Below are 26,795 nucleotides of genomic sequence, written 5' to 3'. Positions count from 1 at the left end.
CTACGATCGTAACTTCAAACACAAAATTCAGTTCAGTTCCTACACACAGTATTTACAAAGAAACATGGTACAATTCCTTTCTCTTGAATATGTCCAGTTATGCAGACAAACCAGAGTGAAAACAAAGTCCTTGAACTGGCCCCAATACACACACTTTTAGCAACTTATATCTAAAGTAGACTCCAAGAATGCCCTTGTTTTGCCCAACATCATGTAGTCTACCTTGGAAAAAGAAATGCCAAAACCTGGAAGGGGTCTGACAGCACCATCAAATGGTGTCCTACTTATGATCTTGCATAGACTTCGTAGTCAGAAGTACCTGGTGGTGGTGAGAATGGTTAAGATGATATCCGGAGACAAATGAGAACATTGTAAAGAAAAAATTAAAACTGAAAAAGTTATCATTATGTTTTCCTGAAATTTTACACATTTTTCTCTTTCAAAAGGAAAATAAGTTTCAAAGTATATGGTTTTAAATTGTTTTATTATTCTTTATTTTCTAATGCGCATGCGTGCGTATCTGCCTGCCCCATGCTGCAGCACACTTCTGGGGGTCAGCTGAATCACTGCTTCCAACACATGGGTCCCAAGGACTGACTGCACTTAGGTCTTCTGGGGTGGCAGCCAGCCCCCTTCTTATATGCTGAACCATCTCACCAGCCTGCTCCTAACTTGGATTTTTGAGGAAGACAAGAATGATCTATGTCAAAATCTTTTATATTAAAATACAAATGTATGAGGTTGAAGATTCGTTAAATATGTGTGTACACATAAGCACATGTGCATGTATTCTCCAGTGTGGGTCAGGAGCTAATTCTCAATGTAAAAATTCACATTTTCTCTGAAAGCATATTTAAGCATGAATAAGTTTACATTGATAGATGAACCACTGAATTGGCATTTGGCTTTAAACATGTACAGATTTTTATCAAAAGTTATCAATTCCAGAGTGAAGATACAGGCACAAGGTCTGTTTTTATTCTAAAACCATCTGTACACATAATTTTGACAAAAGCCTAGAAAGTTCTTTCAAATAAACTTTACCCTACTGAACAGCACCAATATTCATGCTCTGATGTTCATATCAGCAGCGCGTTTGCCTCTGAGAAGTTCGTCAAAATCACTCAAAATATCAAATTGCTAAACTGATAGAATGATTTATTTCCCCATTATAGGAAACTCATGAGTGACTTGTTCTGAGGTATTTTTTTGAACTATGAAGGACATCTATTAAAGACTCCACACTTGAAGGTTTCTCTTCAGATGTAACATTTCATGGCTGAAGAGTCTCTGCTGGCACCAGATTTCCTGTTGTATCCAACTGCATACATTTACACGTGCATGCAGATACAGGACACTCTGCATGGTCCCTGAAAAAGGTGAAGTAACAGTTAGGAATCCAAGCTATACACACACAAATATATCTATATACCAATTTTCAAGATGCCACTGGGTTAAGTATAGGAATTAAAACCCACAGTAAAAAGTGCATTAAGAGCATCAAACTAAAAGCAATCGCCAAGGTGAACTTTTAAGAGAAAGTTACTAGAAAACAAACAGTTTTAGTCTATACACTAATAGACCAAAATGGCTTGCTCACAGTTCCTAGGTGATGGGGAAATAGTAAGAGCTCAGACTAGCGCAGTTGAGACAAGGCTCATGTGAGTGTGATGTTAATGAAGATGGCACTGCTCACACTCAATGGTAAGTTTATCTTGAGAATCTCCATTCCAAGAGCTATTCATACCAAAGAATTAATGCAGTAGATTGGTGTGTGTGCACGTGCATATGTATGTATACAATACATTCATAATTTATATGACAAATTGTGAGATGTAAAACACTAAACAGCCTGTCCCCCAGTAGGGTAAAATAAGTTTAATCCTGTCAAAGGGTTTCATATATAAGTATAAAAACCTGAGGCAAGTTCTCAGCATGTAGCTCTGGCTAGTCAGGAATCTGCTATTGTCAGGCTGTCCTTGACCTCATCTCACAAGGATGCACCTGCTTCTGCCCCCATGTGTTGGAATTAAAGGCAGACACCACTGCACCCCTGGCAGAGTTATTACTTTAAAAGTTAAACATTATATAAGGTAATGATGGAACCATTGCTACTACCTTTATTAAGTCAAATAAGCCACTGAGTAAAAACATTTCATCTTTAACTAGACACAAGACAATGATACCAAGAGCCTAAACTATTTAAAAGATTGACTGTTCTATGTCTTGTAATATAAAATTATCAAGGAAAGAAAGAACTGCTTACCTGAACCAACTTAGCATATGTCCGGCATGCCCACCATGCCGACAATTGTGACACCAGGTAAACCAATTGTTAAACTGAGCTAACTTTTTGTCCTTGCTCAAGTCCACTTTTTCATCTGATTTGGATCCACCTATGGGAAACAACATGATCACCATCAGCCACACTGCGGCAGTTTAAGTGCCTTAAAGGACAGCTCTGAAACCGCGTTAAAATATGAGTCATACACCATACTGCAATAAGAATGTCAATGTTAAGATCTAATGCTGAATAACAGTTTACATACATGACCCTATAGTTTTCTTTTGTTTTTGCAGGACATGGTCTCACTATGAATCTTTAGCTGTCCTGCAAAATCCCCCTGCCTCTGTCTCTAGTGTTGGGATGTAGTGTTATGACACCCAGTTTACTATATTTTTAATGATCAGCAAAAATGGGAAACTATACCTTATCCAGACTCACTAAGGAACTATCTGAACTGAAAAACTTTAAACTAAAGATCTTTCCAAAAAGAAATGTAGACTCAGGTTTCAAGTGAGTTTTACTAAACACCAACAGGACAGGTAATTCTCATTTACACAAGCTTGCCTGTTCTACATAATGAGACTTCTCTCAACAAACAACAAAACCCACATCTATTTATTACATAACTGTCAAAATAACAGAAGAGAGACTATAGCTAAGAAGTCCATCGGTCTGGTTTCTGGGCCAATAGTTTATATATTAGAAGTGAGGATGAAATAAGAAAGGAAATGAATGTTCTCAGACACTATCAAAGTATCTTTATGGATACAAGGTTTTGTTAATAGCTGGGAGCATAATGAATTTTAAATATCAAATCTGAAATACCAGTAGGAGCCATGAGAATGGCATAGTTAGAAAAATCACTCATATTTAAGCTTTAATCATCAACTTTAAGTTAGCCAGTATCTATGAGATTACTTAAGTTATCATAAATATAAATGTGTATTTTTAATGAATAGACTAAATTTAATAAAACTTTCAAGAAGAATAATACAGACATTAACTAATATATATTTTACTTGCAACATGTAGGAAAAATGAGTTCAGAGAAATATTTTGTGCAATTGTCATACCAGGACAGCTAGAAACAGGTGTTCCCATATTAATGAGGCAAAGTGCACATCGAGGAAGGGGTTTTCGACAGCCAGGGCAGCTTGTGACTTTGGATTTTGTTGGTGAGCCACTCACACCATACTGACTAAACCCTCTGCCCTGATGAGGCACAGAGGAACAGCTGTAGGAGATTGATTTGCCACAAAAATTACAACTCACAAACACCTATAAAGCAAATGAAAAGAGCAATTTAGTGTGAACTATAATGTAATTATAAAGTCTGATACTGATAAAAGGTTTTAAAATTTTACTTTACACTGCAAAATGATCCAGTGACTAGCTCTCAGTTCATGTCTCCATGTAGAAGTTACATTATTTAGTATTTCCTGTTACCTTTACTGAATTACATTCTTTCTAATACCATTGATAATTGTGAATTACTAGAAACATTAGACCCCAATGTTTTATAATTATCAAGGATATTGGAATGCAAGCAAGGCCACTACAAAATACTCCAGTTGTGGTTTAACGTGAAATGGTTGTGAACACTTGGTCCAAAGCTGGAAATAGGTCTTGATATAGTGGCCAGCTAGAGAAAGTGGGTCATTTGGTGAGGTCCTTCAGGTTTCTTAGCCTGGCCTCACTTGCGGACTGTGGACCCAAAGTGGTCTTTCTCCCATGCTTTCCCCACCATGAACTTCCCCAGAACTGCTATCCCTTAAGCTGCTTCTTATTAAGTGTTTGCTCACAGCAACAAAAAGGAAACTAATGCACCGCTAGCAATCAGTTCAGTGACCATCTTCTGAACAAAATCTTATAAAGGCAACACTGAGCTGAGCTTCCTACTCAAGGTAGCTGAGGCAGAGGGATCAGAAGTTCAAGGCCAGCCAAGTAATATATGCAATTGTAGCCCAAACGGAAAAAGAAAAGAAAGGGCTGGGGATGTAGCTCAGTATGAGATTAACTGCTTAGTGTGCAAGACCCCAGGATCCATTCTGAGGACAAAACAAAAAACATCCCTCCTCCCCCATCCATCATGGCCTTTCTAAGATGAAAAGGAACTGAGGTTCCTGCAATAGTGCCTTAAAAGTTTGGAAAAAGTTGATGAGAGTGAAAACTGCCACAGAAGGAGCTCACTGGGTTTTATGAGAACTCCTCAGCTCTTCGACAGACTCCTCACATATGGCACAATACTATATTATCTTGTTAAAACACCTACTCCAGCAATAACAAACATTTTCTGCTTCCTACAAATTAAAATAGCACCATCCAGTGCTCAGAGTGAAGACAACCAAGTATTTAAATCTGAAGCATGTGATGTTATATCATGTACCTTATGTGATAATTGATCTCATAATAAAATTTCATGCACAGACACAGACATATGTTTTTACTTATTCTACTTTTTAAATCTCCAAATTCTGCTCTACTGAATATAAATAATACATAAAAGCAATATGCAGATGGGACTACGGACAGTTAAGATTCTGAAAGTCTGGCAGACACTGATGAATTTCAGACAGCCCTAGGAGTTAGGGTTTCCTAACATCATCTAGGCCTACTATCCTTTTTTTTTTTTTTTTTTTTTTTTTTTTAACCTCAAGTAAAGTTCAGCTGTTAAAAAATAGGAATTAAAAAAATCAGGAAAAAATAAGAACAAAGTGAAGTCTGGGATAGACAAAGACGACAGACATAAAGTAGGGTGATAGTAATTAATCTGGTGCTCACATGTTAAAAGTTGATTCTCTTAGAACAATCAACTTACCTGTGCTAAAGGCTTGGAACTGGGATCCAATTTACTCCTATGAATATCAAATTCAGCCCGTTTGTGCCAAAACCTCCAGGCATCTAATAAATTTCTGTAATTCTCAATCCAATATTGAACCCTTTCGTCTTTCAGAACATCTAAAGGTGAACCCTAAAAAGAAAACACAAAGTATTTCAAATATTTGAAATGTCCTGGTTTAAATCAGAGAATTCCGGGTAAAATGTGAGTCTGAATAACTCAGAAGTAATAGACTTCACAAACTTCTATCCTAATGAGGATCTGAATAAATCAATGAAAACCTGGTGAATACATCTTTAACTGGGCCTCACTAGAGATATAAGCATGCACATTGTATAAATACTTGACCAGGAAGCAAAATCTCTTTTGAGTTTAAGGAGCAAGCAGCAAATGATCCACTTTTATTGATAATGTAGTTAATCCACTTTTATTGATAATGTAGTTAACCCACTTTTATTGATAATGTAGTTAATCGTGATGAGAAAACCTTTTGTTCTAAGTACTAAAACTTATGGATTCAAAATCTCTGCTTATAATGTATCCAAATTGTACATCAAAACTACTTAATAACATTTAAACCAATACTGAGCCTGGCTTCAAATCTGGTAGTGAAATGCTGCTTTTGAGTACTTTAAATGTGAAGTGCACATAGGCACTAGTACGAAGCAAGCATTGGTTTTCCTTAAGTTTACAGTTCTCATCAGAACATCAATTCTAGACAGTAAGAATATCTCTAAAACGGTTTTAGTGTCAGAGTCGGCAGTCAAAATCTTTAATTCAGGATGTAGCACATTCAAAGAAATAAGCTCAAAGAAAAATATTACAGACTCATGGAAAATAACCCCTTCAACTAGTGAGTAAATAAAGAATCTAACCTGAGAAATGTAATCTATAACAAAGCTGACATTCTATGTTTGAAATGGAAAATAACTGAAATTAGGAATTGCCTCAATACTAGAAAGAACAGATCAGAAAAAAATGCAACAAAGGGGGATGATTTAGAACAATGCATAAATTAAAACAAATTATGCAGTTACCACAGAGAAGTCCATTACTTTGTATGTTAACTTAAATAACTAATTTTAAAAGTACTTTTGGACGTGGGAGAAAAAAATTCCCTGGCTAGTTTAATGGCCAAAGCCAGTGTAGAGAGAACAAATAAACAAACCAGCATTAACTGTCTAACTGAAGCTGGCATGGAAGCATTCCAAGTCACTCAGCACTCAGAGGCACAGTCTGTGATCCCAGCCTGGCCTGCAAAGCCAATCCTGGGCCAGCCAGGGTTAACAATGAAACCCTGTCTCAAAGCAAAACAAAAGGAGAAGAAAAGAAATTGTCCAACTGAAGAGAGGAAAGTAAATAATAAAAAGAAGAAAGAAAATGAACAGAACCCTAAGCTCTGAGTAAAACTTATTTACTATATGCAGAATAAAATGAAGGAAAAAAGGAGCAAGTATGGAAAAGAGAACGATACACAGAAATAATATACAAACCACCCCAAACCTGATGAAAAATGTTAATTGAGAGAGCCAAGAAGCTCAGCAACCAGTACACATGATGCAAAAGAACTGTAACTGGGTACAAAGGTGTCATTTTTTTCTGAGAAAGGGGGCTTCTTGAAAGAAATCCATGGTAAGGTAAAACACCACATACAGGAAACAAGGAAGAGAGCTGATTTCTCAACAGAATCAAAGGAGGCAGAAGAAGATGAAGCACTTCTTTAAAGTGCTGCAGGAAAAACTAAGATAAACTAGATGCTTCTGTTAAAAAGCCAGGACAGTCACCTGTATTACAAGAAATGCTAGAGAATAAACAAGGTGATGAAATAAGATTAAGCTCCGATCCACAGGAAGAACAGACACCAGGAACACTAATTAAATAAAAAGTCTGTAATCTTCTAATTTATAGAACAGACAAATCATTGCCTAAAGCAAAAGTAACAATGTACTTTGGGGCTTAGACTCTATATAGATTAAAATATGTGATCTCTGCACAAAGAAAAGGTGCACCAATGAAATTGCACTGTTAAAACACCTGTGAAATGCAAAGTGTGAGAAAATTCAGTGCTGGATGTGTGGTAGGAAAAAGACAGGCATTACAGCATGCCGGGTCTGAAATGCAGTCTGAGGGGAATGTGATTCTGAGGAGTTCAGGATGCACACTGTGAGACAAAGCACCAGCTTTGGCAAAAACCAGTAAAAAGGATACAGCTAAATGACAATAAAGAATTAAGATGAAATAAAAAACTGATACAAAATAAGGTGGGGGAACAAAGGAACAAAAGGAAAGAGGACAAACAAAATGAAAACAGCATGATGGTGGAGTTAACCTTGGCCACATACAAGGAAAAAAAAAGCATCCCAACTAAAATAAAGCCATTATCATACTAGACTTTTTAAAAGGTCACTCACTTTACGTACTGTCTGCATTTTAACAACATTTTACAAATTGTGCTCTTACCAACCCATCTGCACTCTGTAGCCATATATCAGCAGTTGATTTTAGAGACAAAAACTCATCCCAATGAGAAAATTGTATGGAGGCAAACCCTTTCTCACAAGTGGTGGCTTGATACCTTATATAAGCAGACTGCATTTTGAGCTAGCATTACGTAAGTTCACAGGAAAGCACAGAGAAAGGGAGTGGGGTAAACACATTTCAGTTTGTTCATCAACATAAAGCAGGCTTTCATACAAAAGGACTAAGGCACCAAGGAGTGAGGCACTCCTAACAAAAAAGGCTAAGACCAGCTGGAGGCCAACTATGTGTCATAGCAGTGACACACTGGATGGATTTATGTTCTCACACAAAAGTAAAGTATTAAGTAACCTTTTCCTGGAATCTGGTTTAACCACTGAACAGGTAAAGCAATGAAAAAAATGTTGATGAACTAGTTATTCAAATTACTCTGCTGGTAATAAAATGGACACTGGGGAGTAAAAGAACTCAAGTATAACTTCTCTTCTTCCATTCAAATGAAACCAAAACCACTGTTCAGATCAGGCCAGGGAGTCCTTTATGGAAGCTGGGTTAGACTCGGATATGAGCCCTTAGAGAGAAGTTTCTCTGCCTCCACCTGAGCTTTCCATGAACTCAGACACAGCCAAGACCGGTATTTCGGACTACAAGAAAAACCTGGATAAGCTAATGAGGTGATTAGGGCCAGTAAGATGAAACACACTGTCAACAGAACGATGCAGTCAAAGTGCAAACTCAAAATCCATGTGTAGGGGGGAGCATATGGCCTTTAGTGAGGAAACACGGATCATGTGGAATGAGGCCGGGTTTTTTGAAGCCAGTGTCACCCCACACTAACCTGTAACATGCAGTAGCTTGCTGTTTGGACATCTCCAGTTCTGTCCACATAACTCTCCATCAGGTCCACTCCATCTTTAGTGAGGCCGGTCAGCAAGATGCCTTCCAAATTCCCAGCCTCTTTCATTTCATTGGTCAGCTTTTCAATGTATTTATTTAACTGAAAAATTCATAGTGATTGTTCTGATACAATCTGTTTCACTACATATTTTATAGCTGAGAATTACTATATTTAGAACAATTTTATTCTTGATGGAAATGATTTTAGGTCAGAAACCCTTGCCAAACTCTAATATGTGCTGAGAAGTCTACATCAATTTCAAGTTTCAATATAGTATCTATCCACAATCAATTTAGTTTTGTGTGGCATGTGTGCCCTAGGACAAGTACACAATGCTGTACTCAGGTTTTTCACGGGCTCTAGGGGATTCAATTCAGGTGCCTTGAACTTGCACAGTGAGCACCTTAATGACAGTGCTATCTCCCTAGTTCCCACAATCACTTAAAAAACTGTAGGACATTTCCTATGTTTATAGGTGGCTAATGAGAGAAATGTCCTCTTTTCAGCAAGTTCTTGTCTATTATGGTAGTATATAACAGTATCACAGAATCAGAACTATATGTTTATAATCATCAATAAAAACTATTTCCTTTCCACAGTCTCACTTCATCCCATGCAAACTCCAGCCTGCATTCCTCCACATTTCCCTATCACCTGTCACTATTTACAGCACCGCTAGCCATCTGTGTGCATTCCATCCTCACTACCCTCAGAGGCAGCAGGTAAGTGTGAATATACTGAAAACGGTTCCTGTGTATCACATTACTAAAACCTGAGTTTAAAATTTGTATCTGCTGAGTTTTCTTCAAAATGCAAAAATAAACTAAAACATCAACTCAACATTCTAAAACAAATTTAGTTATTACATGCCTATTTATAATTTCAATATAATAACTGCCTTCTTAGATTTTATATAGAAATCTTATAGGCACATAATTACATGTAAAGATTAGTTTCTTAAGAATAATTCATAGTAAACATTAATCATCTCAAATATAGATTTGAATCAGTTCTCACCTGAGCATCACCAAGGAATTTACAAGCAAATGCCACTCTGTCCCGTACAGCAACTTTGTTTTCATACTGAGGGGCGGGGAGGGGGGAGAGGAGGAGATAATTATACATGCCATTTATTTATAAGTTTATTTTCAAATGTATTACAAAGGTACTGATCAGATGCTGAAAAAAATCAATTGCCAAAGAAGCCTTTCTGATGTTATCATTAGGAAACACAGTACAAAGGTCATTGTCCTGAACAGTAAAGATTTATCTTTCAAACAGACCTACCTAATTCAGTTATATAGATGTAAAAAAGCAGGCCGTTTTCTAACACTAACATAAACTATAACTAGATGTCATGTAATTTCTCTCAAAGCAATTAATTTTAGAAACAGCTACATAAAAATTAGTCACCAAACCTAGAAAAATCTATGACCTGGGTATACCAGTACAGATTTAAAATATTAATAACTTGGGGTTACAAAGATGACTCAGTGGTTAAGAACACCGGGTACTCTTCCAGAGGATCCCGGTTTGATTCCCCAGCACCCACATGGTGGCTCACAAACACCTGCAACTCCAATTCCCAGGGATCCAATGCTTACATCTGGCTGGTCTCCTTAGACAATACTAACATATGGAGCAGACATACATCCAGGCAAAATGTGCATACACATAAAAGAAAAATAAACCTACCTTTTAAAAGCCTACCTATAACTCTTAATGCAAAACCTAAGACTTGTAAACTGACACCCTGTCTCATACTGCTATCTGAGTGGTTTGCAATAGGATAATTAGAGGTAGCATTTTATTCATCAACATTATTTGAAAATTTACTTTGATAATGTTACTATAAATTTAGAAAGTTCCAACAAATTTTGCATTAAGAAAAAATTAATTTATAGGTAGCAAAAAGATGGCTTTCTATCAAAGTCTTTCTTTGAAGGAGTTTTCCTTCTTAAAATCTAATATTCTTTTCATTGATACTCATTACCGTTCCTCAATTATAAAATGAAACTCTATCTTTAAGAAGTGAGTAAGCTCTTCGACTCAGTTGCATGTGCTACAAAAACAAATGGGTTTATCAAAAAATTGGGTCCATTTTATATCTGAGAAAACTAGAGCCCTAAAAGTTAACTGAATAGCTAAGGTTAAACACTGTGGCAGAATAAAGACTTGAGCCTTTTCTGACTTCTAAAGTCAGTATGTATGTACTTATGGTAAAATATAAAAAAATAAAATTACGTAGACATTAAATTAAATACATTCTTAAAAAGTTTGGATATATGAATTTCCTTCTCAGCTCTCGCTGTGGGGATAAGAGAAGGGATCTTATTATAGGTCACTAATTAAATACAGAAATGTAATATTTAAACATTAAGCAATCAGTTCATTTCCTTTTCGACTCTATCACTCTCTAGCTCATGCTGAAAGTTTACTGTTAGCTCAAACACAACAATTAAAATCTTCTGTTTAACAAATGTAGTAATAAGTTTATGATAAATCAATAAAATATATGCTTTTACAGATCTTATAGAATGACAACCACTGAAACAATATACGTCTTATAAACCTTAATAAAGAAAGTTCTTTTCATTACTGGAAAGATGACAAACAGTACAAAGCAAAGTGGCTTTAATGTTTTAAGTTAACAACTGAAATGGATAGGGAAACCTCACTTCATTCTTTCCTCAGTTATGACAAGGGACATGTGACATGTTTATATAGTGACTAAATCAGGAAAGAAACAAAGAGACCTGAAAAACTGAATAAAATACAGATTAGTATAATTAGCATGATTACATGGTTTTCCAAACAGGACTTGTCTCAAAATGACTGTCTATTTAAGATGTAAAGACACCTTAGCCAAAACTAACTGAGTGAACATCAGCTGTCCTCGCATGCAGGCACGCACACAGTATTAAAACAGTAAATACATGTTATGTGTTTACAGTTGTTTTTCGGTAAAGCGTGAAACAGTTTTAGTACTGTATTAACAAAACTATAAAAAAGCAACCCTATTAATTTAAAGGAGGATCTGGGGAAACAAACTAACTCACCAAAACTCCGTCATAGGCCCCTGCTTCACTTGTCAGAAATGCAAACATGACACACAGATAGGGGTTGTTGAGCTGCAAGCGTAGTGTGCTGCACATCTCCCTCCACAGGGAGTTCTTCTCGTCCGTATACCCTGATAAAGCCATTGCCACCACATTGAGATTCAGATCTCCTGCAGGTTAAGAGTACACAGCTAGTCAAAGTTAACAGAAGCTTAAGAGCCCCCTTCCCCATAGTTCTTAAATCCTCAACAGTGACCAAAGGGTGAATTTGCATAAAAAATTAAAACTGTTAAATTTGGTTGAGTACAAAGAAAAAATACATTCTTAAAAACAACTCATATACACATGCATGAAAAGACTGTGCAGTTAAGTACTTTCCCCCACAGTACTGGAGACTGAACTCAGAATCCCACTGGCATGCTCTACTGAACTACTTCCACAGCAGCGAGAAATGGTTAACTTTCAAGTTCTTGGTCCAGCAGTTTCTTATGCTGTTGTACAATTACCTGGTATAGAAATGGAAACAGTGACACCACCTCACTAAAATCCCTGCCAGCGGTACCAGGAAGGTCATCACGCTATGGCAGAGTATTGAAAGTAATGCTACTTTACCACATGATCATAATTGCAAAGGTTTCTTTTTTCCTACTTCTAATGATATCCTGATGTACAAAGAGTCAACTGGAGGAAAAAACAGTATTTTGGTATTTTTATTTTAATATACTTAGAAAAACTTCTAGGCCAAAAAGAGCTATCAGAATTGTCACAAAACTGCATGTAGACACGTTCACACAAAGCATTCCTTACCAATGACTTTTTTTTTTAAAGATTTATTTATTTATTTTGTGTATGAGTACACTGTAGCTGTCTTCAGACACACCAGAAGGGGAGGGACATCAGATCCCATTACGGATGGTTGTGAGCCACCATGTGGTTGCTGGGAATTGAACTCAGGACCTCTGGAAGAGCAGTCGGTGCTCTTAACCACTGAGCCATCTCTCCAGCCCACCAATGACTTTTTTAAACAGTTGTTCCGGGTGGACAGTGCTGCTATGAAGCTGTCAACCAGCTCTTCAGTTCTGCATGGCCTTCTAAGCTTCACTCCACAGGAGAAAGCTATGCTCTCTGAAACACAGCCTTTCTTACACTTTTCTTATGGCTCTTGATTCTAACCATTCTTCCATTTCTAATTAAAACAATACTCCCACTTTCTGTTCTTAATAGCCTTATTATTCACTTTTACAAAAATGCCTAGTCTACTATAAAGTTTGAAAATCTTTTAAACTGAAAGCATACAAATACCAAACTTTCCAGGTATACATGATAAGAAAGTATTCTTTCAGGTTGCAGCAAAATTAAATTAGAAATAGAATCCCTCTGGGGGTAGAGGGTGCTGCATGCTGATCCCACAGTCTCATATATGTTCTTCTTTTTTAATGGCACTACATACCTCTCAAACTGTCAAGTACAGAGGCTTTCCCTGAAGCACAAGCAAAGACGCTCAGGGCAAAGCATTAACTTTTTTAACTTTAGAATGAAACTAAATATATTACAGTCAATTTTATGTTTTTTTTAGAATAGAATAAAACTAGAATGAACTAGAATAGGTTAAAAGTTGGCCAGAACAAGTAAGAATTCAGTACTCTAAGCACTCAGAAATAATTTTCTACATGTATTAAATATAAATAGCAATATACCCTTTAGGAATGTAAGTGAACTACACCTGAAAATCTAGACTGAAATGAACAAACCAACCAACCAAAATTCTTTGGTTTTGACCAATTTGTTTCCCTAAGGATCCTCTGGCAAATTCTCAAAGAAATTTTATCATCACCCCCCTCTGTAACAAAGAACACGCTTTAATTGGACTCAATAAGAAATATTTTTCCAGATCAAAATATGCTTTTCATAAGCATCTTTCTGGTCTACGCAAAAACATCATTTAATTTCATACCAAAAGAGAAAGTACACACTAGAATATATTCAGCCGTTTGTAGTAAGAGTGCTTATAAATGAAGCAGTTCCATTAATCATTCCTTAATGCATATGATCTGTCTTTAAAAGGAAAACAAAGAAATGCATGCTATAAAACTTCTTAGTCATTTAAGAAGCATGTGTTTTTCCTGACCTATTCCAAGACATATATAAATGGCTAGTGTTTACTGTTCAGCTCTATATACTTCCCCTTTGAATAAAAAAGATGTTAATTAGAAAATTAAAAATTGCCCACATCCTTTCTTGAGAGAACTCTATGAACTGCCAATTCTCAGAACATACCCTAATACCTTTTTCTGAAGATGCCCCTTCATTCAGGATTTGGATTGCTCGCCGAATATCCAAGTTGAACAAAGCCACGGCAGCAGCTCTTTCCCATTCTCCTTCTTGTACAAGGGAGTTCAAAAATGGCCCCACATCTACATCCGTTCCTTTCTTTATCCACCCACAAAGCTGTAACGCTAAAATCCTCTCTTCATTTAAGTTCTGAATATCAGTTTGTTTATCCAAGCCACTCCAATTATGTCTGCTGCTTTCTACCATTCCTAAAAACAGAAAAGTTTTACATTGTTTTGTTTATGGTTATTTTGAAATACATTAGGAAACGCTTTACAAAGAAACATTTCAACATTAGAATATTCAATTTCTCAGCATAACAATAGCATAAATAAGCAATATACCACAAATAAAATGCTTTGCTCTATAGTTGAGTTACTAAGAAGCTATTGTTTATATCTAAGTGTTTAGGCGCACTAATCTGAGTCTCTGCTTCAACCCTTTAACCTAAGACAGATCCCTCTGTTATCTAACTCACTTGTTTCCTTTATGTCCTGCAGACACACTTAACATAAGATTCTAGGGAAATAATAGAGAAAATACAATGGGAATAACCTGACTATGTCTTACTCTATTAAGTTAGAAAACTATATATTATCTTTTTAAATGAAAAATAACTCACATTTTCATAACAATATTATCACTGAAAATATGGGAGCTGGTTATAATGGCAAAGTAGTACATTTACGATACTACTTAAAGGGCAAACAGATAAAACATACAAACATGAAGTTCATGAATTCTCTCAACTACAACCAACTCCTAAATCTTCTAGAAAGTTTTATGACCAAATTGTCAAAAATACATTATTTTCAGAAAAAAATTAAATTATGACATAAGAAACCTGAGTATCCATATGCAAACTTCCTTTATTTAGTAATTTATATTTGTAACTTACAACAATTATACGTATCAATGGCACTTATATAAATAACTAGATCAATAGCAAACAGATGAGCTTTTAGAATTCAGTCTGCTGACTGTACACAGAATAAAGTAGGGCCCCAAGGTCCTTGGGGAACAGTTTGGAAACCATATCCTTGAATAATCCCCTTGTGTGGATTTTAAGCTGAATCTGTGATTTGCTTCTTAACAACAGCAGAGAAGAGATGAAAGAATTTTACAGATGTAGCTAAGGTCCTTGGCTGTGAGTGACTCAATAGGGAGATATGTGGTCTAGGCCTGTATTAGTCAGGCCAACCCTTAAAGAGTAAACAAGTATGAGAAGCAGTAGAAAAGAGATCTTCTGTGGTCTTAGAGCAGGCAGGGTTGCTATATTGATAAGGTAATCTGTGAGAAGGCAGCACAGCAAAGAACTGTAAACAGCTTTTAGAAGCCATGGGTGGGGCCTGACCATCACCCAACCAGAAAGAAAGGCATAACTCAGTTCTACAATCACAAGGACCCCTCAGTCTCTTAGCCCCTGGTCATTAAACCCTAAGATTGCCACCTCCACTCCTCCCCACCCCCAGTTAACAAGGATATGTGCGTCCCAATCTCATCCAAATCCAATTCCTTCCCATTCCTAGGATTTTCCTTTATCTCCTACATTTATCTTCAACCTATTTTGTGGTTGCTGAACTTGACCAACAACCACTAGAATTTGGAAAAGTAAATACTCTACCTCTAGAAGGAAACAGCAAAAGTTTAGCTACAATGTTCATTTTAGCTTTGTGACACTTTGAGCAGTGCCTAGTCTTCTGTCGCACGGAGACAATGAGATTCTATAACAATCTATACTATATTAAAGCAGTAAAGGATCCAAAGCTGACTGATTACAATTCATCTGTCAAGGGATCCAAAAATTAAAAAGAGAAAAGTAGCCAGGTGTGGTAGTACATGCCTTTACCCAGCAGTAGAGAGGCAGAGGCAAATGCATGTCTATGAGTTCTAGACCAGCCTAGTCTACATAGTGAGTTTCAGGAGAGCCATGACTACATAGAAAGAAAGATCCTGTCTCAAAACAAAGAAACAGAGAATTAAAACTTAGTTTTCACTTTTAAGTTAAACTTTATATATGTACATTTATGTATATAAATAAAAATCACTTAATCTAAACACTTACAAGGAGTAAAAGTAAGTCTAAGCTCTCTACTATACCTAAAACTCATACTTCTAAATAACTTGTGTGATTATCACCTTGATGGTGGTTTGTGATAAGTCTAAAATACTTTCCATGTTCATATTTATTTTAAACTGTATCGTTTTGCTTTATGGAGAAATTGTAAGGTGGGTTGTTTAAAATTAATTACATTGGAAATTATTATTTGGTGGTGCTGTAGACAAGCCCTGGCCTTGGCTATGCTAGCAGGTTTTCTCACTGAGCTTTATCCCTAGCCACCAGTTTTTCTCTGTGAGGTGGGGGATGGAGAGGTTGGATATGGAGCATGAACTCAAGACTTCATGCAGGCTAAGTACCAATCTATTACTGAGCAACAAACGCTCTCATACCAAAAGTACTTTTCTCCCCCTGAGCCAGGTTCTCAAGTAGTCCGAGATGACCTTACACTTCCGAGCATTCTGCCTCCATCTCCCAGGATTTGGAATTACAGGGTTCACCAACACACAGTTTTATGGAGTGCTGGGAATTAAACCTGGAGCTTCCTGCATCCTAGGCACATATTCCCCAATTTTTTTTTATTTTTAAACAGACCATTTTTAATTTGATGACTTGAACTCAGGCAGTTCAGAGATTCTTTCTTAGCTTGGCAACTATCCTATGGGTAATTAGGATTTTCAAAAAATATGATACCATGAATTTCAAATGTATCATTGTATTACAACTTTAACAACTTTAAACATATTGGTGTGGGTAAAATGGCTTAAACAGTTAAGTTCTAGGTACAGGCCCAATGACCCTGAGTTCCATTCCCTAGAATTCACATAAAAGGCCAGATAGAAAGTATGTGTGATTCCAGCACTCCTATGAGAGATGAGCGGTAGAGAGGAAACTCATCATAGCCTGGTAGTATAAAGTTCATAAACCGTCAGAGAAACTTCTGCAAGGTAGATGGCTAGAACTGACTCCCGAAAGTTGTCCTCCGACCTCTACATGTGCAAACCCACTCACACATACACACGATAGAGAATTGTATCTATAATACTGTGAACATGGTTTTTCCAATCAGCATTTAAACATGCTTAAGTCTTATGCTGAAACCAAAACCAAAGCAACAACAGCCCTCCCTCCATTCTAGGCTAGCTCCTGCTACTAGTTACCATTTTACCCTCCCTATGTTTTTAATTATTTATAATTGATGATTTCATGTGATGCTGTTTAGTTGTTTCAGTTAATTGGATCTAAAGTGTGAAGTGACTTCTTACTCTTGTCTACACAAATATATGATTCCCATGTGTTTTCTACCTCACCACCATTCTCTCCTTTCTGGTCTTACTCTGAAAAGTTTCATCTATCTCATAAAATATCAGTATTTCTAATATACTGCCCTCTGGTTATATTCTGCCTCCACTCTAGACTCTTATCCCATTGAACAATACTCTAAGTTTTATCAACATAGTACTTAAATCTTGGTAGCTGTGGTTTGTAACTCACAAATCATGGTATATTTAAGTTTATATATGGTGATCATATATATATGCCTGCCTTTTTACTTCTGTTAATAAATAAAGCAGTTTCTCATTAAACTTGCTCTGTTATTTCTTTTGATAAAGGTTACTCTTTCTGGTATAGCTCTAATGGGAAAAACACCAAAATGAAACAGATCTGAAGCTGTTTATCTTTCAGCACTGTATATCAAAATAATTTTAAAGTCCTCAAAAAGAAAACCCACTATTTAACTGAAGTGTTAAACAAACTCTAAAACGACAACAAAAACCATGTTATTGTGTATTCTGTTACCTGTATCATAATGAAGAAAATCCTATGAAGAAAATCTACTTATTTCTACGATGGCTTTTACCAAATAATGTGAATTATACTTTTAACCTGGATGGAGTACAAATAAACTAATAATAATAATAAACAATATAACATCACAATTAATTCTAGTAAAAATAGAAGAACGAGTGCTTAAAGCAACTACCTTAAAGGTTCTTTGGAAGGTGAGGGGGTTCTAATTTTTAAGTAGTTTATCAATTTAAATCTTAATTTTTTCCATTGGCTGATTCTTTCACTTACTCAGCAAGGACTTCCAGGCATTCTTCAGGCTAGGCCATACTTCATATCATATCATAGTCCTTATGAAAGTATTTAGAGCAAATAAAAGGGATCTTCAGCCAAGATTCTTTTACTTTAGTCTTTACAAAACAAGATGCTGTGATAAAATTCAAACCAACAAGCAGCATCTTATAAGTGAACTTGTAAAGCACCTCTCTTAAAGTGGGTCTTCAAATAAATACCACAGAATCATAAATGAATAGATTTTTTAAAAGATCTATGGACATCAAAGAATCAAAGTTCCTTCCATGAAACATTCCAGACACAAATACACTCAATACACTTAATAATTCACTAAAATATCTAATCAGAAAGCCAAAAGGGATAAATGATATTTCTGTTCACAGTCTTTTAAATTTTAAATAATCTTAATTTTAATCAAATAGGGATCAAATAAGAGTACAAAAGTCACAAATGTACTTAAAAATATAGAATTTTCTTACCTAATGATGATTTTACTATTGATTTAATTCCTGCATAAACCAATGATCCTTTGTTGCCTGGAGATTTTTGATCCATCTCTTCTGTATACTGCTTCATAAGTATTTAAATGCATAGGAAACACTGGCAATTATGCATAATAAAATATTTCAAAATTAAAATTACTTTAGTTAGAAGCCAATTCATATAATCTACACAAATAAGATAGTTTCACTTTACTGACCACTTTTCTTGCCCCTATTCTACAAACTAAAACTTTAGAAAATTTTAAATAATTTTATCACAGAATTTCAGATTATATAATTTGTATTTGTATATAAAACATTTAGCATGCTACCCAATTTGCCTGTTACCCAACTTAACAAAAAGGATATAGTGCAGAGTATACCAGAGTGACTTGAGCTGTGGGTCTTCATTGCCAGCTAAAATGTGGTTTCTCCATACCTGTTCGGTATCAAGTCCATACCTTGATAAAGCCCGAAGGCGCATTTTTGTTGCTATATCTTTTTCTAAGGTATTATCACTTTCTTCTTCTGCACACTCATACAAATGGCGACCACAAGCCCACATTAAAGATGTAATCGGGCTCCAGGCAAGAGATATCCTTTCAAATACAGTGAAGTCAGACATTGTTCGGTTGGGAGTCACAACTATCATTCGATTTTGACTCGTTGGGTGCCATGCAAAGGAAGCAATGTAATTGTCACAAGGTTGCACACTTCTTTCAATTATTGTGGGCTCAGTTTCATCCCCAATGGGAGTGGGTGTGTGCTGCATATCATACAGCCTAATAATATTACTATCCCTTGTTAAAGTAGCAAGCAGGCCTGTCCTAGTTGGACACCATGCTACTTTTGTTAAGGGCTTTGGTTGTTCAGTCAAAGTCAAAACTGGCTTCTCAAATTTTCTAAGATCCCATATTGCAACCTGACCTTCATAGAAGGAAGCAACACGATCATGGAAGTAAGGGTCCACTGTCACTCCTTGAACAGCTTTTGTATTTACAAACATCTTCTGGCTTGTGTTCCGAAGATCAAATATGGCTAGGTTACGATGCATGCCAGCAAGAAGAAGCTTCTGGTCTCGTGGAAGCCAACAAAGAGATAGACAAGCATCATTCTGCCCTAACTCATACAGTGGTTTTGTTACTAATAATGTTGTTTCAGCTTCACCTGCTGAAAGTCTCACTTTTTCCATGGGAACAATATCAGGAGTATATTTGCTGCAGATATCCCATATCAGAACTGAAAAGTCAGCTCTGTGTTTGTCTAGACCAGCAGCAAGCCAGTTACTATCCAGTGGATTCCACGCAAGCGTATTGCATTGTCGAGCATGTTTTGGAACAAATTCTTTTCCTATCAAATCTTTAAACTTAGAGTTATGATCTTGACCAAGACTTGTAAGTACAACTCGACCATTTGCTTGTCCAACTGCTAGGAGACACTCAGGATCATAATTGAGATACCACGCAACACATTTCATATAGGGTGTATCTGAGTTTATTGACAGTAATGTAGCTGCAGAGTCTTCAGATAAACGTAATGATCCAGCTTTGAGTTCTGAATTCACAGCCGATTCCACATGATAAAGGCTCAGCTCTGAGTCACATACAACGAATCTATCAACCTGGTGTGGTGCCCACAAAATATCAGGCTTGGTACCGCTCATGTTTATTGATGGGCTTAAAAAGTCCAGTCAGGTCCATTCACTGAAAGTGTTAAAAATACGAGGTTTAAAAATAACAAAACCACAATCCTTATGTTCAAATCTCTACACAAGAACTTTCTTTTTCTCTGTGTTTGTAATTTTTCTCTCCTCATACAGATTCAGGATGATATTCTTTTGATTAAAAATGCAGACAGAAGAATAACCACTTCCTCCAATAAAGTGATCTAGTAGGGATCTGAGAACTCTATGCTGGCTTTATTTCCCATGATGAATTATCCTAATTGTACAGTTACTAGGGCCTTCAAATTAACCTTGGGTTATAATAACTTCACTATGATCAGTAAATTAATAAGTACCATACCATGATGGGGGAAAACTTAAAAGGAGGATGACTCACAATACTAAGTACAGGTTAGAGCAGCAGCATTTAGTGGACCACTTCTCAGTGGTAAATGTTGTCTGTACTAATATGGGAATGCCTAACCACAGAGCTACTGAGCACTAGTAACTCCCTCCCTCAGTAATTTAACTACCTGGATAAAATACAAAGGACAACATAAACCTGAGGTATAACACCATGCTACAACGCTGGCTTCTTCGACTTTCAACATTAAAAATCAGGCAAAATAAAAAATGGAATATATAAAGGAGATATGAGATTTATTCTAACTTCACAGGATTTTTAGATTAGTACTTGTCAAATTCTACTCATTCATGGACCACCTATAATGCTACTAGTCTCTTTAAACTGATTCTTTTTCAAAAGCTAATCAACTTTAACCTCATATGTAGTTTCAGCAACCATGAGTAAAGTGTATTGATTATATTTTAATGTACATTAAAATAAATATATTATAAAAATGTGTTTGATTGTATTTTATCTAAAAATCATCTCTTTATAATCAGCAGTACACATGCAACACATTTAAGAAAATGAGTTAGGGGACCATTAGAGGTTCTTAGTTTTCAATTTTATAAGCTTATATAAACTTTAACTAAAACTGGAATAGTTTTAAAATTTTTTGTTTGAAAAATAAAGGTTGGATGTAAATATTAAGTACTACCAAGAGGTTGGCAAGAATAGGTTAGACACAAAATTAACAAAACATTTACAAATCTCACTGTGGTTATTTTCATTTTTCAGAAGGTGAACATACAGTCCCCATATATCTACTACAAGTATCAAGTATAGAGATGAACATACTTTCCTAATAAAGATATTCTTTAATAAATATTAAACTGTCACATAACTGCTTTACTTCCTGATCTTGCAAACATTTTTAGGCATGAATTCTTAATATAGAATTTTATAAACTCGACAACATATTTATCTAGCTTTTAAGAAGTCTTTTATTTTTAATTATGTACATATGTGCATGTCTGTGTACTTGTGCACATGAATGCAGCACCTTTAGAGGTCAGGAAACAGTGCTGGATCACCTGGAGATGGAGTTACGGGCTATTGTGAGTCACCTGATGTGGGAGCTGGAAACTGAACTCATGTCCTCTGCAGGAGCAGAGTGCTATAACTTCTGAGCCATCTCTCCAGTTCCCATATAGTTTAGATGATTAGAAAATAAAATTCAGAAATTCTCATACTGACTCTATTTTCTTCTTTAACATTTCTGAACCCTGGGATCAGTCACTTCAATTATATCCTTAATATCACTTCTGACTTTTCTTATTTCCTTTTTCACTTTGTCGTATGTCTTTCCTTTATCAGAAACTATTTACCTCTTTCCCTCCTTGACTAGGATACTACATTAAACATATTCTCAAGGTTCTGTAGACTAATTATAAGAGATCAAGGTACGTATAATTTCTAGTCTGTGATACTAGCTCATCAATTCATCTTTCTACTCTGATCCTTTAAAAGTCAGAACAACCTTTGTCTTGTGCATGTGTGAGCATGTATGGTTTGTGTTCATGTGTACAGGTGAGTATATATAGGCCCCAAGTCATGCTAGATGTCTTCTTCTAGCAAGTAAATTTTCATCAATTATTTGAGCTGTTCATACACACAATGTATTTTGAACATTCACTCTTCCTCCTTACTCCTCCCAAATTATTTAAGATAACCAGTTCAATTTACATACTTTATTTTTTGAGGCAAAGTCCTTTACTGAATTTGGAGCTCACTGATTTGCTGGCAATACTAGTTGGCCAGCAAACCCAAGGGATCCTCATGTCTTTGCCTCTTCAGTGCTAAAATAATGGGTATACATTACCATGCCCAGTTTTGCACATAGATTCTGAGGATCCAAATTCATGTCTTTATGGGTATGTAGCAAGCACTATACTAAGTCATCTCTTCATACTAGAATAATCATTGTATAAAACAAGCAAGCAGTTGACACAATTAATTTACAAATCTATAATACCTTCAGCCTCTACCTGTTGCTCTGACCTCCTGGGATACCCTTGTAGTGTTTTAGCAACACTGATTTTCTCTTCAGTTCCTTGAATTTACACCTTTCTCCAGACATCTTACCTTTGCAAATGATGTTCTCCCTGGCTGACACGCCTCTCACTTTTGGCTAAGAGCCTCAACTTTTATGTTCTCTTGTCTAGAAATATATTCTCATCAAATAGTATTCTTTCTTTAAACCTCGCAGCTGAGTCTCTTGTACTAGATTAGGCCTTCTGATACAAAAGATGAAATAGCTTTTGTTGCTACTGTACTTCTAACACACAGCACAGAACTAGCCAGTTAGTTGGTGGTTAAGATCTACCTCATGAAGCTATGTGTTCAGGGGTCCATGACCACTTCTCACCACTATCATTTCAAAGTCTCATGCTTTCTTCATGCTTCCACTTTTTCCTACCCTCGAATAATCAACATTTCTTTTTTTTGTAACGGAACATGACTCTAAGCCAAAAACAAAGCTCTTACAGTTATAGTTGGTTCTAGAGATGGGAAACCCAAAAGTAAGGCATCCTAAAAGTGGACTTCTCTAATACATTGTACTCTGTTTATCCTGTAGCTGTTTATTTAGCACATTGTATGCACTACGCATTGTTCTCAACTATGGGAATACAGTGATAGACAGGGGCAGATAAAATCCTGTTCTAACAAAGCTGCATTCTAAAGAACAGACACATACAATAGAAAAAAGTTGAAAACTGAAAAACGAGGAAGAAAGAAGGAAAGAAAATCATATAAAACAGCAAAGAAAACTAGATACTGCCAAGTGTAAGGGATAGGGCCCATACCTAGATTCTCACAAAGAAAGGAAGCTTCTTAACCATGTCTTGAGAAGCTTGCTATGTCCCTGAAAAAACAGAAAAGAAAAACTCAATACTTATATAAACACACTTTAACCTAGGATTCCATCCTACAATCTTACTCCTGATACAAATTATATGGTAAAACAAAACAAAACAACCATGTAGAAAAATCCAATTGAAAAGTGTTACTGTAAGCTAGGTGTGGTAGTGTGCACCTTGATCCTGGCATTTGGGAGGTGGAGGGAAATGGATCAAGTGTCAGAGTCGACCTCAGACACATGAGATTCAGTCTCAAAAACAAAGAACAATAAGGTTGCTGTGTGTGATGGTTACTTTTAATCACTAACTTATCACAATCCAGAAGCAACTGACAAGAGAATCTCAAGGAGTGATTGTGTGGATCAGGCCCGCATGTGGCCCATCTTGATTATATTAAGTAGAGGAAGATCAACCTATTGTGGGTGTGCCAATCCAGTAGGCAAGTAGATCCTGAGTTGTCTGAGAATGGAAAAAGCTGGCTGAGTAGGAAGCATGTACACATATTGATTCCCGCTCCTAACTACAGATGTGACTAGCTGCTTCAGGTTCCTCTCATGTTGACTTCTGTAGAATGATGGACTGTAACCTGGAAATGTAAGCTAAAATCAAACCTCTTCCTTGAAGGTGCTTCTGCCAAAATATTTTATCACAGCAACAGAAATGAAACTAAGACACTATAATTTGAACAGTTTGATTTACATGATGCTCAATGAAGAACCAGTTAGCATTCCTGACGCTGTGCCAGTAAAATACTGTTACCACTCATAAAATTATGGCAGTGACACAACAAAATCATAGAGCTTTTGAGTAAGAAAGGAACTAATAAATCCTTCTCACTTTGTGAGGGACTGAACACAAGAACAGATGTTTTGGGTTTTTTGTTTGTTTGTTTTTTGTGCCAGATCTGTCAATTTCCATCTTAGATCAATGGTGAAGAAAAGATCGGTTTCCTAATTGGCAGGGCCCAGTGCAAAATGAAAATGTCAAGAAGCGACAGTGCAGCCATTCTAAGTGCTATGCTCCTGCATGGGGCTGCACATTACAAAGATGGCCCTAGAAAACCAGTATGTCTATAACCATCCTGTTAAGACATCTCTCACTCTATACAAATGAGATCTTGCTTATTAACATACATAATATGAATCTGGAGGAGAGCAAAAAACAAAACAAGCAAACAAACAAAATCAACAACAAAAAACAAACAAACAAACAAACAGTAAGGGCTCAGAAATTCTTTCAGCCACTTGTTAGCTTAGACCATTACAAGTCCCTTACTACTTGGGTACCATCTATGTAATTTCAACCTCACAAAGTTCTAACATCAAAGATGATGAGTCCTCTGCTTCATACAGATGTTGGCGTCCCTACTGTTCTTTCAACCAGTCCTGGAAGTGAATGCTTTCAGATGCTGGAGACAACTGCAAAAACCATGGAGGTAAGAGTTGACAATAATTTAGGTCCTCACCTTCAAGTTTAGTAAGTGTTCATTTCCCTGAGCAAATGAAAACCATCAGAGAGTCCCTGTTCACCACCAGAACATCCATAACACTATCCAAAAGGAATTCAGTGAGGAATTCACCTATAATTCTCTAGCAGGCGCATTTCAAAAGTAACAAATAAAATTTAGAACGTCTTTTAATTTAATCTATCTAATTGAAAAATAGTTAAAAATATACAACCAATGTAAAAAAATTAGCCAGGTTTTTATTTTTTTATTAAATCTTGGGAATGCACTCTGTACTTTTCACTTATAAGGCACCTCAACCCCACGTGGCAACTGGACACACATTCAAAACACTATAATAAAGCAAAACCTTCAATTATATGCTTTGGGGGTTTGTCTTCTTTCTTACCGCGCTAAATAAACGATAGCAGTTTCAGGAAATTTGCAGTACTATCATCTCCAAAAAAGACATTGCACATCTATATTTTCGTAAAAATATAGTTATTCAAAAGAGCCGACAAGAGTAGTCATTTGCTGAGCAATTCAGCAGAGAGGCTCCATTCCTCTTAAGGAATTTGCATTATTCGTGTAGGTAGGGAACAGAGCTCACGGGGTGACAGGCCCTTTAACAAGGATTTTATTGGGTACAACTGGAACTCATCGTGTTGTTATTCCGGGTAAACCAAGAATCGTGACTCCCACAGTTCAGACACCTGGCTCGGCAGCGGGGGACGCGACTCCACACTCCCGCCGCGGCCGCACGGAGGGCGGTCGCCACGCGGCCGCGGGACGCCCGAAGGCTCCACACGAGGCCCGCCAGCCGCCCTGTGCCGTGACCATCCCACTGACCAGAACGCCACCCTCCGGCGAGGCTCTGAGGAAGCTGCCGCGACTGCGGCCCTGGGCCTCACGCAGACACCCGCTCCGGGCCGCACTCACTGACCTGAGGAGGTGGCGTGTCGCCACACAGACGTTTCCGGCCTGTACGCCGCCCCCCCCGCCGCGGGAGACGGGCGCGGGCAAGATGGCCGCCGAAGAGCGGGCGGTGACCCGGGCCACCCGCTGGGCCCACTACCAAACCTCTTCAGCCGCCTCGGAAGCAGACCTCCTCGCCGCGAGCCCCGCCTTCCTCTCGCTCGGCACCGCCCCTGGGCGGGGCCACCCTGAGGAGACTCCGCCTTCCTCCTGAGTTCTCCGCCCTTGACTTGTGCCCCTTCCGCCGCCTTCTTGTGGGCAGGACCATAGCCTAGAGTCCCCGCCTCCCTCGCCAGCGCTCCGCCCAGTGTGGGCCCTGCTCTGGGACCCCTCCCACCCAAGCAAGCCAATTTTTAACCCTGGGCTCATGGAATTTGATTATTTCTCAGAAACCAGATACCGTGGTCGTGGTGCTACACACACTTTGGCATATGTGATCCGTTTCAATTTCCACCGAAAAGTGATGGGCGACTTAGTAAAAATTTCAGGATTTGGGGCTCATCATTAGTCTACTCACGTTTCATTCCAAAAAGAGGTCATGAACTCCATGTTGAGTTGGGCCACACTGTGTTGGGATACAGGAATGAGTAAAAAGACACTTGTAGGAAACAGGACAAAAGAGTGATGGCTTTTCAAGCTACCTGGGAGAGCATCTCCCTCAGGGTGGGTCAGGGCGTCAGCAGAACTTCTTTGAGGACCACTAGAAAGAGAAACATGGGTTGGTCATGAAAAAGTAAAAGACAGAAACAATTGGAAGAGAAAAGCCTTCTAGCACCGAAAAAGAGCAAATACTGAGTCAGGAAGCAGGATATAGCAATGGAAAAGCAAGGGTCTCTCATTTACCTGTAAGTTTGCTTTTGAAGTTTCAGTTACCACTAATCAAAGTCTGAAAATATTACATGAATCATTCCAGAAATAAACGACTCACAAA

The 26,795-nt window shown here is 37.2% G+C and overlaps 1 protein-coding gene across 3 annotated transcripts; it reads right to left on the bottom strand.

Annotated features, from left to right (window-relative positions):
- Window positions 1-465: 465 nt before the first annotated feature.
- Window positions 466-26,795, bottom strand: Mios (meiosis regulator for oocyte development). 3 transcript variants are annotated; one of them, XM_039107768.2, is made up of 12 exons: window positions 25,603-26,795; window positions 23,392-23,450; window positions 18,885-20,218; window positions 18,513-18,611; window positions 13,847-14,101; window positions 11,562-11,731; window positions 9,520-9,585; window positions 8,443-8,601; window positions 5,106-5,258; window positions 3,361-3,565; window positions 2,267-2,396; window positions 466-1,370 (listed from the first exon to the last, which is right to left on the bottom strand). In XM_039107768.2, the coding sequence occupies exons 3-12, from the start codon at window positions 20,176-20,178 to the stop codon at window positions 1,274-1,276; spliced, it is 2,628 nt and encodes an 875-aa protein (XP_038963696.1). In that variant the 5' UTR covers window positions 20,179-20,218; window positions 23,392-23,450; window positions 25,603-26,795; the 3' UTR covers window positions 466-1,273. The 3 variants fall into 3 exon arrangements, with proteins under 3 accessions (XP_038963696.1, XP_006236152.1, NP_001167025.1); NM_001173554.1 differs by having other exon boundaries at window positions 468-1,370; window positions 25,833-26,043; XM_006236090.5 differs by lacking the exon at window positions 23,392-23,450 and having other exon boundaries at window positions 25,833-26,795.

The sequence above is a fragment of the Rattus norvegicus genome, chromosome 4 (assembly GCF_036323735.1).
Source record: "Rattus norvegicus strain BN/NHsdMcwi chromosome 4, GRCr8, whole genome shotgun sequence".
NCBI classification, from domain to species: domain Eukaryota; kingdom Metazoa; phylum Chordata; class Mammalia; order Rodentia; family Muridae; genus Rattus; species Rattus norvegicus.
This window is presented reverse-complemented; position numbering and strand designations above follow the sequence as displayed.

Coding starts and splice junctions, on each gene's coding strand:
- Mios (XM_039107768.2), bottom strand. CDS start 20,178: ATGAGCGGTACCAAGCCTGATATTTTGTGGGCACCACACCAGGTTGAT. Junction 18,612..18,884: donor ACTCTGGTATACTCTGCACT/ATATCCTTTTTG, acceptor GCATTTAAATAC/TTATGAAGCAGTATACAGAA. Junction 1,371..2,266: donor CATATGCTAAGTTGGTTCAG/GTAAGCAGTTCT, acceptor CACCTTTTTCAG/GGACCATGCAGAGTGTCCTG.